At 40.9% G+C, this 17,222-nt stretch overlaps 1 protein-coding gene across 1 annotated transcript; it reads right to left on the minus strand.

Moving 5' to 3' along the window:
• Nucleotides 1–778: 778 nt before the first annotated feature.
• LOC124125578 (alpha-(1,3)-fucosyltransferase C-like) lies at nucleotides 779–14,635 on the minus strand. Its single transcript, XM_046488904.2, has 2 exons — nucleotides 13,640–14,635; nucleotides 779–844 (listed from the first exon to the last, which is right to left on the minus strand). Exons 1-2 carry the CDS (start codon nucleotides 14,633–14,635, stop codon nucleotides 779–781), a joined length of 1,062 nt encoding a protein of 353 aa, XP_046344860.2.
• Between the last annotated feature and the right edge of the window lie 2,587 nt (nucleotides 14,636–17,222).

Below are 17,222 nucleotides of genomic sequence, written 5' to 3' on the forward strand. Positions count from 1 at the left end.
TCTCAGTGTTCCAGCACTTTGACAATGCTGACCAGATGGTGCTAGACCCTGTAAGCAGCCTTAAAGAAACCACGATGGATATCAGTCCACATGGTGACCGTGTCAAAGCTGCACTCCGATGTCCATGCTCAGTTCTTATATGGACAGTTCACAGTGAACAAGACAACTCATGCCTACTCAAGAATTATTATTGATCAAGCACAGGAACAGAATAATGCTGTGGTAAAAGATGATGGTGGAGCTGTTGGGCTGACTGAGAATCCAGCTGCTCTCCAGAGATGGATGGTCAGTGGACCTGAGATGGCACGTCTCATCAATGACTTTGAAGAAACCTGACATGCCCCATCATGAACAACGTCCAGGTGTACAAAAGGCTTTCATTGGAGATGTCACTTCACTGAAATCTGTTATTGAAGAGTATGGTAATCCATTCCTTGAAACTAGTTGCGACCTTTTTGTACTTGATACACAGGACATTGCTGATAAATCTGTTAATGACAACGTGTATAAGCTTGAAAAGCTTGGATGTGAACAATACAACACATTTGTGAAACAGCGGCTTGTAGAAAGTTCAAACCTATAGACGACCCAATAAAAAAGAACAAACTTTATCTCTTTAGTACACCAGTGAAACGACAGTAAACTAAAGCTCAGGAATTTGTTTCAGCGCTGAAATGTGACAGACATCTCTTTTCAAGACTATGTCGCTTGTCAAGTGCGTGATGGGAATCTTCATGATTTCTTTTCTCATGAGAATCAGGTATGCCCACCATCACTTTCAGACAGGAGAAAACTCAGGCTTGGCACTAAATCTGACATAGTTCAATGCCTGGAAGATGTTTTGCTGGAGCAAGATGAGATAAATACAGCAACAGAGGTTGTAGTGATAGATGGACCAGCAATAGTTCACAAGTTGAAGCCAGGTTCTACAAAGACTTTCAAAGAGTATTCTCAGCATGTCTTTCAACCATACCATAAGTGCCAATGAATAGATATTGTGTGGGATGAATATAGGTCAGACTCTTTGAAAGAACAAACACGAGACAAGAGAGGTAAAGGAGTGCGCCGTCGAGTACAACCAAACAATCCAATCCAAAAAAACGGGTGAGACTTCTTGAAACTTTCTGACAATAAGAAAGAACTATTTGTGTTGCTCAACACAGAAGCTATCACTATCCAAACCGATAAGCAAGTCATTAGCACACTGCTCGAGGATGTTGTCTGTCACCTGGCTAGAACAACAGAAGGACTAGCACCTTGCACACATGAGTGAGTGAGTGAGTGAGTATGGTTTTAAGCCGCTTTTAGCAATATTCAAGCAAAATCACGGCGGGGGTCACCAGAAATTGGGATTCACACATTGTACCCATGTCAGGAATCGAACCCGGGTCTTTGGCGTGACGAGCGAACGCTTTAACCACTAGGCTACCCGACCGCCCCTGCACACATGAGGAAGCAGACAGCCGAAGTATGGTCCATGTCGCTGATGCAGCTAAACAGTACAAGGAAGTTCTCATCCATACAGTAGACAGTGATGTTGTTTTGCTTGCTGTACATGTGTTTGCACAGCTAAGAATGCTACTAACCGCTTTGTGGGTGGCCTTTGTCACAGGCAAACACTTCCGGCTGATTCATGTACATGACACCGCTTTAGCAATTGGACCAGACAAGAGACTCGCACTTCCAATGTTCCATGCCTTGACATGATGCGACACTGTCTCCTGCATCTTTGGAAGGGGAAAGAAAACAGTGTGGGATACCTGGAACATGTACCCTGAGGTCACTGCAGAGTTTGCTGCACTAATGAACAAGCCACAGTTGAGAGATGTCGATACGACTATGGACACTGTAGAGAGATTTTTTGTTCTACTATATGACAAAACCTGCTTGAAGTGTCATGCACACAAAGGAAGAGATGTGAACAACATTCCACCAACACAATCTGCCCTTCTACAGCATGTGAGAAGAGCAGCTTACCAGGCTGGGCATTGTTGGAGCCAGGCTCTTAGACCAGTGGTTGACATACCACGACCAGAAGGATGGGGTTGGACAAGAACCGATGGAGGAACATGGGAAGTCATGTGGGGCAGCCTCCCACAGGCCAGCAAAGTGTGCAGAGAACTACTGTAATGTGGCTGCACAAAAGGTTGTCGGGCAAACTGCAAGTGCTTGAAAGCAGCATTAAGCTGTACTGCACTGTGCAAGTGTGATGGATGTTGCTAGGACATGTACATGTAACCAATAAATTGTAATGGAAAGCTCATTTGTCTTGAGATATGAGTATTAGGTATTTTTAACCCTTATTGTGCGCACCAAGACAACAGCAGAGACAATTTAACGAACACTTCCAATATGCTTATCTTGGATGGGTTATACTTCTACAGTGACTGGTAGGAGAGTCGCCCGCCATATGCGCTGATGCCATATTATCAGGAATATTTCCAGTTATCAAGGGTTAATACACTCAACGATGTTTTCAACTTTCTTGGAGATAAAACATATTTATTTACACACCAATATAATGGCTCCAGCTATCTTAGTTATCAAGATATTAACAGATATTTGTCAGATTGTCGGCCATTTTTCAAGATGGCCGCCAAGGTCACCAAAGGTCAATTCAACGATGGCACTATATCTAAATTTGACCGTATTGGTATGATGTATATTGATGCCAAATTTCATGCTTCTACCACAAAGTACACGATTTTTTTTATAATATGACATAATCCGCTGGACTAATAACAGAAAAGCTTGTACCAAATTTGATGTATATGACAAAATATATAGTCCAGTTATAGAAATCTCCAGTTATATCTATCATTAGGCATGAAACTAAAGAAAATACACAAAGTTCTTAAGTTTGATCAAAGACCTTGGATGGAGCCCTATAAGACTGCTATAAATCTTGTAACTTCATTACTCAGTGCTGATACAACAGCTGATAACCGTGTCACAGTTTCCGCTGATCTTAATCGATTTGATTTCATTTCAATCCCATCCTGATATCCAAACAAACTTTTGCTAATGCCCGGTTAAATCTTTCAACAATAGCTTGGCTATGGTGGGCCTCTTTTTTGACACGCCTGATTGCAACATCGTGCTTTGTTAATAGTTTAGTTACTGATCCCAAAAACTCGCGACCAGGATTTATTTGAAACAACTTAGGCCATTTTTAAGGTCGGTGTTTATTTATATATGCGGCCCAGTGCATTAGCTACTTTTGTTGAACCTTTTGAGGTGAATGGTTCAGCCTCTGTTTACCGACCAGCTACATCTACTACGGTTAAAGCGTATTTAAATGTTTTGCGTCTTACCTTATCATGAGGAAGAAACAAGAGGTCAGCCTGATGAACTTCATTCGTTGTAAAAATATCAATCTCTTCATCGGTATATGACGCGGGGCTGGTAAGTATGCACAAAGAAAGCACACGCCAAAGATGACAAATAATCGGCATGCATAATGCAGGAATGTAATTTGTAATTTGGGGTATCATCATACTGCCGTAAGCCGTTTAGTCGAGAAACATTCTCAGACCGGTGATGTACAGGACCATCCCATTTTCGGAAGACCTCCTGTGATGAAACATCGCGAAGACAGGGACCTTCTTCCTCTCATACGCCGAGAACCCTTTTTAACAAGTACTCGTCTGAAACAGCTTTGGTTGCCCAATCATCGTTTCAGCACCAGAACCGTCAGGAACCGGCTGAAAGCAGCAGGACTGAGTCCTATACGAGTCATAAAGCATCCCTTGTTGAGAGATGACCAAAAAGCTGCTCGTTTAGCATGGTGTAATGCGCAACATAACTCGAACCTGAGAACTTGGAGACGGATCCATTGGTCAGACGAAAGTATTCCGCTCCATGTCACTGATGAAAGAACGGAGTTTGGAGGCACTGGAACACGGCCTACACCCCCAGGAACATTAAACTGACTGTTGCTTACATCGGATGCTCGGTAGTGGTTTTGGGTGTATCTCTCATGATTGCAGGCTGGATTTGGTTATCATAAGGGGCAACTTAACAGGGGCTCAGTACATCCCAAACGTTTTGGGGCAAGTAGTAGTTCCTCATTTTGACAACCACACTCCTGCTACTCGACCTCAGTACAACGCCAGGCCTCATCGTTCACATTCAGTCGTGGATTACATGAGGGCCAATGCAATAACGACTCTACCCTGGCCAGCAATGAGAAAAGATTTGAACCCCCTTGAACATGTTTGGGATATTCTGGGGCAGCACATACAGACACGAGATCCTCCCGTACAAGACTTACGGCAATTGGAAGCAGCATTGCATCAGGAGTGGTTGTTGTTGACCCATCAACAGATCCAACGTCTGACTAAAGGCTTGAGACGTAGGGTGGACTGCATCAACCGGGCACGTGGCGGTTATACCCGCTACTGATCTGTTTCATGTGTCATTTCAAGTAGAGACTTAAGAAACATTATCACATGAAACGTCAAATGTAACTCGTTTACTTAATCCTGCAGCTCCATACTTTTTTTAAGTATTGTCTAAGGTCAAAAACAGTACCTGTGTTACCATGATGTTTTTGTCAGTAAATTTCAATCACAACTCACCAATACCTTCTTTATTTGTTGTCAAATGTTTGTTCTATCCGATGACATTGGTATCGCCCAGCTCCTGTGGTCAGTCATCCCATGCCATGATTTTTGCCATTTGTCATGGTTCAGAAATAGGGGTGTGCTTAATTTATTTTCTTTGTGTATATATTTGCCATATTGCTTGTTTCTTTAACAAATCCTTGGCAGCATCTCCGCCTCGCTTCTTCAATGAAACAATGATTGACGTAACGTTCACCTCGACGTTGGTACACTCGAATCCGTCCATCGCTGTGGCTGAGGTGAAAACGAGACTCGTCAGTGAATAGAACTTGTCCCCACTGCATGGCCGTCCAGCGTAGACGCTGTCTGCACCACTGTAGACGTAGACGTGCTTGACGGTGATTTCCTGTCAAAATGGGACGTCTGGCGGGTCTTCTGGCGACAATCCCTGCACATCTGAGGTTGCAGCGTACGGTTTGTGAAGATATTCGTCGAAGGCCAGGGATGCTTCTTGCAGTCACTGTTGCTGGCTGGAATCGATTTCGTAGGTGTGTTGTTCGAATCCAGTTGTCTTGTCAATTATTGGTTACGCGTGGCCTGCCACTCGGAAGATGTTCTCTGACTGAATTCGTCTGTTGCCAACGTTACCATAAACACCAAATGGTGTTTCCGTGGACGTTAAATTGTCTTGCAACATCACGTTGACTCGATTTTGCTTCAAGCATACCAATGGCTCGCAGACGCTCATTTTCGGACAGGCGTGGCATTTCGTAATGTTGAATAATTGCGTAATTTTGTTGTTTTTCTGAGTGGTTGTCAGCACGATGTTAAACAATGCATATGGAATCCTGTTAACGCACATGTTTTTATACCCTTTCTTGGGTTGTGAAATGCATAGGACTTGCATAAAAGTCAACTTTTGCATGGAATGCATGCTTTTCTGTAGCAGTTGCGTTTTTATGACTTGATTCCATGCATGTACTACAATATTGAAAACCAAACAAATATTGGTGTCACAGGAACTGTTGTTGTTGAGTATAGATTTTAAAGAGCATCATGCTACTCTTGCTCAGAAGTTGTTTGATCATGGTTACACCATTTAATGCCCCGGTAAAACTGTTAAAAGTTGTATGGTAGACATTTCCAAATTTGAAGCATCAGTGACCAAAATGATGTCCAATGCAATTCCTTATCTTGACTTATTCCATATGTGACGGGTGCCACCGGTGGAGCGGGATATGCACACCTTTTCGTGAATACCTAGTATCATCACAATTTGACATGCTCCATAAACACGACAGCAGACCCCTTCAGGAGGCTGTTTTGTTAAGTTGGCTTCTGGATCCAAAATCACCCAGGGTATGGGGACGTGCATTAAACCAATGTCCTCAATGTTTGGTTGTACCCCGTCCATAATAAGGGTAACTACACAGGCCTGATCCATATGAATATGCTGAAAAAAAAAGTATTTCCTTAGCAGATAATCTATTGTTTCATCATCTCGTTGCACAGGGTGCAGATTGTCAGCATTCAATTTCCAGTTTCTAAAATCATTATTTTGTATAGCATTAAACACATAGATGTTGAAAGGTAAATTTGTGGGCTGCCTCTAACTGCGTCGACCAAAATTGTGCTCCAACACTCATACACAACATGGAAGCAGCTCTCATGTTTCTGGTCATCATTCCTTTCTTTAGAGGACCCCACTGGCAAAAGCTCTCTTTTTCCTTGCCAAGAAATTCAGTTGGAAGCTGCAGGGCTAATGTTATGGCCATTTCGATACGAATAGGTTGCCTTTCCAACAGACGGACGGACAGGTTTATCAAATATTATGGCCATTTGGCCTTAAGTACAATTGATACTAACTAACAATATGTTCTTCATTATATTCTTGTAGTTTGTCTTGTTGGAATGCTAGCGTGATATGTGATTCGTCTTTTACATTTCCTTGTTTGTTAAGATGGGAACATTTCTATGCTGTCGCTTCTCATGACATGAATGGTCATTCAAGGTCAGGGGGCACGGGTGGCCCAGTCGCCTAAGGCGCCACGATTTGCTGTGCAGAGTTGCGTCCATTGGGCATGCCAGAAACCTATGATTGTGGGGTTGAACCCCAGTTATCCCCAATGTGCAAATTTAGCGCACAGTTACATTTTCTGAACTTGTCCCGTAGTCTATAATTCTCAGATTTGAATTGAACACAGTCATAATCAAACCAAGGAGGTTGTGATCTTCTAGTTTGCTTAGATGCTGTAGTGTAAGCTCCTCCATTTAGAACACTATGGATCATAATTTTGGATAATTTGTCAACGGCTTTGTTAATGCTTTTAACTAATATCAATGAGAATATTTTTTATACATAGTCTGTCTTGTGGTATTCCGAAAACATTGTAAATATGACCGCAAGTTTTCAACTGGTAGAATATATAATAATATGTTAATTATTTATTTTATTTGGGTAAAGATCACTGCGAAACAATAAAATAATATACAGTACTGCATCCTGTATGTGACACAAATGTGAAGTCACAAGGCATATCCAACAGATAATTTACACAAGTTCAGTAAAGCTCTACCATAGTTATTTGTTTCACGAACACTTTGTGTAGCTGAAAAAGAATCTCTAACATAATGTGGATCAATTGGTAAATTCTTTCCATCTTGAAGTATAAAATCCCAGTCACAGCCAGTTCTTGCATTGAAATCACCGTATAAGATGAATTTACAGGACTCATCATAATCGTGTTTACTATGTACTGCCTGATTCTCTAATTTATCTATACCATTTCCTCACAGTTATTGTAGAATAGAGTGAGTGAGTGAGTGAGTATAGTTTAACGCCGCTTTTAACAATATTCAAGCAATATCACGGCGGGGGACACCAGAAATGGGCTCCACACATTGTACCCATGTCGGGAATCGAACCCGGGTCTTCGGCGTGACGAGCGAACACTTTAACCACTAGGCTACCCGACTGCCCCTAGAATAGAGATGATTCGGGGAGTATATAGACAAAGGCAATAAAAATGTGTATTGGACTTTCAGCATTCACAATCCTGAAAAAGACAGCATTATCCCAAATTGAGTACACTCTCACTGAGAATTCTGCCAAACAGTGTTTTATGCAAACTGCAATTCCACCTGATAACCTTCCACGGTCAGAATGACGTTTTACATCACAAACATAATTATTATAGTCACTGAATACTTTCGTAACTACATAACTAGTATCTGTACACACTGTGTACAAAACAGAATATATCAAGATCTTGGCGAAATTCTAGTTTGGATTTTAGTCCTTGGATGTTCCAGGATGATATATTCAATATGTTAAGTGTAGATTCAGTGTCATTTTCATGAATGCCATTGAGGCCACGACCACCATCCTATTTGCCATTACTACCAGCTGATGCAGACATAGTTGATGATGACCCAGCAGCAGGTGCAGACGTCGATGATGTCTCAGTAGGATTGGCTGATGATCTTGCCTGCGATTTTTTAACCCATCTCCAGTTCCTAAGCTGTCCCACTTGTCTGATTTGTTTGTAGTCGTCTCCCAGAACGAAAACAGAACCATCAACTACTAGTTTATCGTAACTCAGACAGGCAGCTGACCTTCTCTTGCCTGGCACTCATCATAAAGGGAAAAAACTGGCCGAAACCCCCTCATTCTCTGAGTGTAGTCTTCTGAAACGCTATACTCTGTATTCCCTTTCAAAAACTTTCTGGCAGCTTCCAAGGCTGCTTTGTCCATCTATAATTAGAACTTGACAATTATCAGTCTACTTCCAGATTTTGAGTGCAGCCGATGTGCTCTTTCTATGCTGATGGATTAAACTTCGATGTTAAGGGTAACGTCCATAACATCTGTGGCACATGACACACATGTTTCACCCCTCTTTTCTTGCAAACCATGAAATATCAAATTTAATCTTCGAGTCTGTGCTTCAATACTGTCTTATAGGGATTAGCCGTTCATTAACACATGCATGTGATGCTAAACCCATTTAAAATAGCATAGAAAATAAATGTATAATAAATATTTATAAAATACATACACGTTCTGGAAAAAAATGTTGTAAATAAAAAGCAGCATATTACATATTGTTTTCTCAGTAAAAGTCGGATGGATTTGGTTTCATTTTTGACTATTGGCCTGAAACACAAGTTATTGTGTATGATCTTTCATATGGACGTAAGTAATAACACACACGTCTTTATACAAACACACGAATCTATACTAGTATATAAAGTGCAAATATGTCTTTACATTCTCATATCATATTGTTAAAGTTAACAAGCCTTTAAGCAAGCAGACAAACTAGAGTACCATCTGTATAAGGCAAAATAAATTAGTTTCCGTTGTGTTCATTTTAATTCCTGCATACTGTTTAGCTGAATTGGTCACGTGTTACTGTATTCATTTCCCAATCAATGTAAAACAGTAAGCCACTCCCACCTACGTTTATTACTACGAAAAGTCGGGGAATCCCTATTACAGTCGAGAATTCCCTTTCTGCTCATGTGTATCGTCATGCACAGGACATTAAGCGAAATTCATGCATATTCTTTGTCCAAACTACCCTTTGAGTGAGTGAGTGAGTGAGTGAATATTGTTTTACGCCCCTTTTAGCAATATTCCAGCAATATCACGGCGGGGGACACCAGAAATGGGCTTCACACATTGTACCCATGTCGGGAATCGAACCCGGGTCTTCGGCGTGATGAGCGAACACTTTAACCACTAGGCTACCCGACCGCCCCAACTACCCTTTGAGCCGGAAGACCAAGAAGGAATGAAACATCAAACGTGCAGGCTCGCCCGCCTGTTATATTCCGCTCGCCTGGGTTCCACAAATTTCATGTCTTCGGGGGTTTCATTTTTAACCTACACCTGGAATATATATTAATCTCATGATTTTTGTCTGCTTTGATATATAACTGTTTTTGGTTAAACTATTGTAGATAACACATGTTTACGTTGTCGAAATATGTTTTTTACCGGTTCATTAAGGTATGAATCGAAAAAACGAAAACAATCCACTGTCAATCCTTAAATGTGTCGAATGCTAATGCGTAAATGCTTCTAACCGTAAGAAGATGAATAGTGAATGTGAATGAATTGTGCCTTTGGTGATACAATCATGAGCTTTGGCACACTGTAAGAGCAAGACCTTTAGTTATAGGGCCCTCGCAGATTTTCCCTATGGCAACAATGGCGGCCATTTTCCAAAATGGCGATTTTCCGCAATGACCCCCAATTGCTTTTATCCTTAAAGGTATCTCAAGATCTCGACCACCTACAGCCTTGATTCCGGTGGCTAATCCTACATTTTGAAGTTGTTTTTTCGTTTGTTGTTTAACGCCGCATTCCGCAATATACCAGCCATTTAACAGAGGTCTGTGATTGACATCATCAGCATCGATTTTCGGAAAAATGGTTCGAAGACACGCATCCACCGAATCAGTGAGCCTGACCACCTGAATCCGTTTGTCGACTCTTGCGACAAGAATGGGTTGCTGAAGACCTATTCTAACACGGATCTTATCGGTGCTAGGAAACCGCGGCTGCTTGGTTATAGAAGTCATGAAACCTGATGGGTTTGATGGAAACGTTCGTCTTAGCTTAAAATATTATTATGGAATAATATTTTTCACTGGTATAATTAGCGTGTTTGCCCGCTATGGGGAGTCTTCACATTCACTGAAAGGTTCTGGGTAGGTTCGACTAAGTAGCACTTCTTGGGAGAAGTCCCATTCGCTGTCTGGGCTGCGTGTAGAGGTAGCAAGGGCCCTGAGCTGATAGGAACTGTCAAATGTATCAATGTTTCCTCCGTTACACGCTGGATCTCTAATACCATGTCTGCAATACACGCTACCTGTAAAGCTCCGGCGAAAAACGTGATCGGTTGGTCAGGATCTCTGACTTGGTTGATGCATGTCATCTTATCCGTAGATCGATGTTCATGATGTAAATTACTGAATTGTCTGGTCCAGATTCGATTATTTAAAGAGCGCCGTCATATAGCTGGAATATTGCTGAGTGCGGCGTTAAAAACAAATAAACTCTTAGAAGCCAAGTCAACGGCTCTCGCAGAATTAATAGACTGTCTAGCTTTTAATTGAGGAAATACTGTAGTTTGATATCGGATGTTTATGGCGACGATATGATCCTATAGGCCGTAACCCCGACTCATTCGATGATGAGATAACAAGAATTTACGAAGCCACATCTTTTGCATACAAATGAAATGTCTTTGAAACTGTTAGGGACATGTTAGACGGTGAACAGACTCAGAACAGGCAATTTCCTCATTGAAACAACTAACAAACAATGAGACTAAAATATGACATCATAAAAAAGTGTTTGAAGAAACTTTATTCATGACCATAAATATGTTGTTGACAAGCCTTGTTGTGGTCGATATTCATTGCTTTCTCTGTCAACCAATACCGTAATGATTTGGCAGGAGGGGATTTGAAATTCAATCAGAAAACATTCTGCCCCTCGAAAGCCCAAAATGCCATGACATCACTGGCACAGCACGGGAACTTGATGATAGCAACTTATCAAACTTGACGATATTCATTTAAGAACACACATAATTAACAAAATTATACATGAACACGCTGGAGTAGAATGCGTGAAATCTTGAAATTGACAGATCAAATCAGATTCCTTTTGTCAGCCTAAAAAATGGTTGTTCAGTCATGTTCAGTCCCATTGGACATCACATCGTACCAGCAGGCTCATTCCCAGAAGAAAACTGGAGGTTACTGTTGAAGCACATCATAGATCGGGAGTGTAACTTGTCTGGGGCAAAGAGAATGTAAACAACACCATTGTCAGGCATTGACAATTGTGAGGTGTGATTAACGGCGATGTAGGTCAAGTTCTGCCACATCCATGTTCGGGATGGAGAGGCATTTATTTTGATTTTGTATTATTTACTGGGGGTAATTGCTAACTAACTAATAAGACTTACACATGTAAGTTTAGCTGTGTTTTGAAGTTTGATGTAATCCAACTGTAGAGCAGATACCGCTTATTTATACATTTTTATAACGGGACTACATCAAATTTCAAAACACAGTAAGTTTATCTCCTAATTGAGTGCCAGTGGCGTCTTAAGTTAGAAGAAGGCAGACTGAACCTATATTATGCAGATAGGAATAGCATGTTTTGCAGAGGTAGTTCACATGATCGTCCATGGTAAGGCAAGAGTGCAAAATGATTTTCACAGTTGGAGAGAAAGATATTATTGACTGACCAAAAGCAAGGGGATCATTTCTGCATCTTTATATCCTGAACGACGGAGTAATAGTCATGGCTTCAGTTTTGTGATCGTTTAGAACCAACATGTTGTTATGAGAAATACATGTTTTCATATTTCCACACGTCTTTCCGGAAGAAGCCCAGGTAGTTTCATAGCTGTAATCGCTGTACTATGCACATAATTCTGTGGTCAGTGTAACATCAGTTCTATGTGGAAGAGTTGCATCTGATGGTATGTCTGGCAGACCATTCACTGTAGACTTCTGATGGTATGCCTGGCAGACCATTCACTGTAGACTTCTGATGGTATGTCTGGCAGACCATTCACTGAAGGCTTCTGATGGTATGCCTGGCAGACCATTCACTGTAGACTTCTGATGGTATGTCTGGCAGACCATTCACTGTAGACTTCTGATGGTATGCCTGGCAGACCATTCACTGTAGACTTCTGATGGTATGTCTGGCAGACCATTCACTGAAGACTTCTGATGGTATGCCTGGCAGACCATTCACTGTAGACTTCTGATGGTATGTCTGGCAGACCATTCACTGTAGACTTCTGATGGTATGTCTGGCAGACCATTCACTGTAGACTTCTGATGGTATGTCTGGCAGACCATTCACTGTAGACTTCTGGTGGTATGTCTGGCAGACCATTCACTGTAGACTTCTGAGGGTATGCCTGGCAGACCATTCACTGTCGACTTCTGATGGTATGTCCGGCAGACCATTCACTGTAGACTTCTGATGGTATGTCCGGCAGACCATTCACTGTAGACTTCTGATGGTATGTCCGGCAGACCATTCACTGTAGACTTCTGATGGTATGTCTGGCAGACCATTCACTGTAGACTTCTGATGGTATGTCTGGCAGACCATTCACTGTAGACTTCTGATGTTATGCCTGGCAGACCATTCACTGTAGACTTCTGATGGTATGTCCGGCAGACCATTCACTGTAGACTTCTGATGGTATGTCTGGCAGACCAATCACTGTAGACTTCTGATGGTATATCTGGCAGACCATTCACTGTAGACTTCTGATGGTGTGCCTGGCAGACCATTCACTGTAGACTTCTGATGGTATGTCTGGCAGATCATTCACTGTAGACTTCTGATGGTATGCCTGGCAGACCATTCACTGTAGACTTCTGATGGTATGTCTGGCAGACCATTCACTGTAGACTTCTGATGGTATGTCTGGCAGACCATTCACTGTAGACTTCTGATGGTATGTCTGGCAGACCATTCACTGTAGACTTCTGATGGTATGTCTGGCAGACCATTCACTGTAGACTTCTGATGGTATGTCTGGCAGATCATTCACTGTCGACTTCTGGTGGTATGTCCGGCAGACCAATCACTGTAGACTTCTGATGGTATGTCTGGCAGACCATTCACTGTAGACTTCTGGATTGCCAGAATTTTTGATGATATCCTTATTGAGATGATTTGATTTGAAACTGAAAACATGCCTTCGGTTTGATGCCTAGAGCAGAGGTAGAGTTCAGAAGTGGTTCAGTACAGCTGTACTTTTGCATTTTAAGTAAGACGACATACCACCTGGACAGATCACAGTTAATATTTAAATTTCAACCTCCGCTCGTGCATGCAACTACAGGTCAGTTGGTTCAACACAAGTATTCTCGTTATACCACTGGTATATATCGGGATATGTGTTCCTATTATTGTCAATGTCTAATAGTTTTCTGCACATGTCACACACAGGTTCTGATATATACCGGGTATGTGTGTATATAAATGTTGGAATAGGGCTGTAGGTATATGTTTCATCTACGGTCATATACTCATCCTTCCTTTTTAAAATGCTGATGTATTCATTTTTATTTTCGTGTAGCCGTTTCAAGTATGCTGCCAGATCTTTCACATTTTTATAGTCATCCGTATTTATAAACGTTCCTTTCGGGAGACTTTTTAAAAACTGGCGCCCCCCTCGTGCTATAAGAATCACATCTTTGTTATACATGTGGAAAAACTTTTCGGTAATGTAGTCGTCACACAGAGAGTTTTCAAATGAGAGATAAAATGAATAATTGCTGGACGCCAAGTCTTCGCAGGTTTCTGTTCCATCTTTACTTCTGTTCCCGCATTTCTTTCCACAGTCTCCAAATATATCTACTTGAATACCTTGCTCTACCAGTCGCTTGGCAAACACGTCACGCTTGCTCTGACAAGAACAGTGGCTCACGACCCAACCGGCCATTTTAGTTTTACTCTCAGCTATTTTACGGTAATCCTTTTTGGTCAGTTTCGGATTTTTAAGGATAATTCCGTATGGCATCCATACATCGGAATCTCGCCTGTAGGTGCATGTCCAGTTAAAGGAAGACTTCCATTTGTCCATTCTGTACAATCTTGACTTGACGTGAACTGAGGATTCTTGGGCGAAAAATACCCATGTCTGCTCTGGGTATCTGATCGGTTTATTGTCAGGTCGGATTTTAAAATGAACATCAAATACAACTGCATCTGCTCGAGATATCAGTTTCACGTCCGTTGTTTCCCGACAGTTCAAATGTGGACAGTTCTTCAAGGGACGTACCTCTCCTTCATGGGTGGGTACGACATAATTTGGTCGCAAATACCACAGTATCAGTTTAGTTGTATTCTTCTCAACACGTATGGTATTACGAGGGAAACCTGACCTGACGTTTGATGTTGAGTTCAACGAATCCGAAGTGAAGGCAGATCCGGATACTGCGTCAGCAGACTCAAGATGGATAAGCATTTCGGCCGTCGTGGAGATGTTGACCTTCCCTTCCATCGGGGCCATCTTTGTCACGCCAGGAGACATTGACTTTCTTCCTAACATGAAGGATACCAACAAACCAGCGACTGACACTACGAGAAATATAAAAGTCTTTTTTTCGGGTGTGCTGGAGCTTTTCATCTGGAAATGGAAAAATACTTACCTTTATTGCAAAGAATAAGATTAAGAATACGAATACGATTAACTTAAGTCTACGTTTATATTCTGTTCGAAGTTTGTCTTTGATATGGACATTCTGGAGTTTTGCCCATAGATTGTATTCAATTGCCATAGTACTTTCTGTTGGCAAACCGCCAAGTAAAAAGGACAGAAAGGTATCGTCATCATCGTTCCAGATACTAGAAAAAGTTGTCACATCTAGTAAATCAATAAGAGACTCAACAAGAATATTTCTTTGTTGTTGAGTCTTTTTACAATACATAAACACATGTTTGATAATATCAAAAGCAAATGTGCCGCATAGACATTCATCAGATTGTATACTGTAGGTGCTAAGACATAATAAATATGCTAAATCATAGAAGTGTTCCGGCCTTTCAATTGTTAGTAACCAAAGTCTGTGTACCTTAGGTGATCGTATAAGAGAGTATCGTTTTAGGTTTTCTCTTGAATGAATCTCTGCATGAATTATGTTATGGTCACATACGCTTATTTGTTCTTTAACTCGACTCGCCCATGCATGTTTTGAGGGGAAATGAGAATAAATGGTATATGTGTTTATGTCATTATTGAGTTCATACTTGTTTACAAGTGAAAGCATGTGGTACACGGGTGACATTTTACATTTATCATCTTTTTCTTTAATTGTATCGAGTTCAAACTGAACAAGTCTGTGCTGAAATAGTCTTTTAAATGCAAAGTTAATGTCACTATTACATAGTCTTCCCAGAAATAAGAGAGCTCGTTGATCAATGTACGCCTGGAGAGAAATTAAACCCAGACAATCTCTGGTGACGACGGAAGGAGTGCGTCTAGACAGTCCTTGAATCTTTTTACAAAAATAACGTTGAATAATTTCAAGCATTTCGTATTCCTTCGGTGACAGTTTACCCCATACACTACAAGCAAATAGTCCACATGGTATTATTACCCTTTCCCATATACGAACAGCTGGGATAGGATTTAAGCCACCAAAGTATAGTCCATGATTATAATTTATATTGACTAACATTCTGAGTTTTTCACATATAAGATGGGTACGTTCTAAGGTTTTCTTTGATGTACTTAGAAGCAATCCAGCATAAGTTACATTTTCCTTTTTAGGAAGTACTTGGGAACCAATGTAGACACATTGAGAGACAGATTTGCGAATATTCCCAAACAGTAGAAATGCACTTTTACTGGCATTTTATTTCAAATGCCATCTATTAGCATAGGTGTATATATTATTCAGTAGACATTGCAGTCCGTCAGAGGAGCTGCTCAACAGCATAGTATCGTCTGCTAATAGGATGCCGGGTGTATTACGCCATGGAAGACACAAGCCACGCCCTAAATCATCAAGTGAATACAACAAGTCGTTAATATATAGAGTAAAAAACCATGCTGATAAAACGCGACCTTGACCAACACCTTGCTTAACATGAAACACATTTGAGGTAAAAGCTCCAATGCTTACACATGACTGCATTGAGGTATATATTGTGCGTAAAAGTCGCCATAATTTTCCATTAATACCAAAGTTATACAGTTTGAAGAAAAGACCATTAAGCCACACTCTGTCAAAAGCTTTCTCGTTGTCGAGAAAAGCGCAGTAAACTGGAGACTGTCTTTCGTTATAATAAGCTATGCTTTCCATTAATGTAAACAGGGCAGTTTCTGCCCCAGCCCCTCTCCTAAATCCAAATTGAAAGGGATGGGGGAAGCCTTTAGATTTGTTTGCCCACTCTTCAATTCTATTCAGCAGAAGTCTTTCGAACAGTTTACTTAATACTGGAGTGAGGGTAATACCTCTGTAGTTAGTGGGGTCGTCTTTACGTTTACCATGGCCTTTATGGATAGGTAAAATCTTTCCAACGTTAAACATTTTAGGTACATATTCATGAGAAACAATTTTATTATACAATATAACAAGGTGATGGATAATAGATCTACCAGAGTATTTGATATGTTCATTAACTATGCCATCGGGACCAGGCGATTTTCCACTTTTTAGACGTTTTATAGTTGCCAATAACTCATCAGATGTGAAAGGACAAATCAACGTGGAACTAACATCACTGTTCCCTTGGTCATTATACGAGTTATTTTCAATCTGTTCCATGCGAATATTCACATAATCAGTAAAATCTGAGTCAAAATTGATATCATGATTTGGCATTGATAGATCCTTGAAATATTTGGAAAACAGATTACAAATTCCTTCTTGTGTATTACAGGACTCTTCATTATACACAAGCGTCTGGGTTTGTTCCTTCTTTCTTTTATATTTCTTGGTAACTCTAAAGTACTCTGTTATATCAACCTCAGCTGCTTCATATATTTCCTGAAACTTTTCGTCTTTCAGTTTTTGTTTGGAACGGCGATGCTGCTTCCTAAAGATACGTTTTGCTCTTTTATACTCAATGTAATTTGCATCCTCTTTATCATG

This window comes from Haliotis rufescens, unplaced genomic scaffold (genome assembly GCF_023055435.1).
Source record: "Haliotis rufescens isolate VD_foot unplaced genomic scaffold, xgHalRufe1.0.p SCAF_50, whole genome shotgun sequence".
In the NCBI taxonomy this organism is placed as follows: domain Eukaryota; kingdom Metazoa; phylum Mollusca; class Gastropoda; order Lepetellida; family Haliotidae; genus Haliotis; species Haliotis rufescens.

What these genes read in the sequence shown, in the direction of transcription:
- LOC124125578 (XM_046488904.2), bottom strand. Translation starts at nt 14,635, where the DNA reads ATGGCCCCGATGGAAGGGAAGGTCAACATCTCCACGACGGCCGAAATG. An exon ending in GGAAGGATGAGTATATGACC is followed by an intron (nt 845 to 13,639) that starts GTAGATGAAACA and finishes ATCTTGCTCCAG; the next exon opens with CAAAACATCTTCCAGGCATT.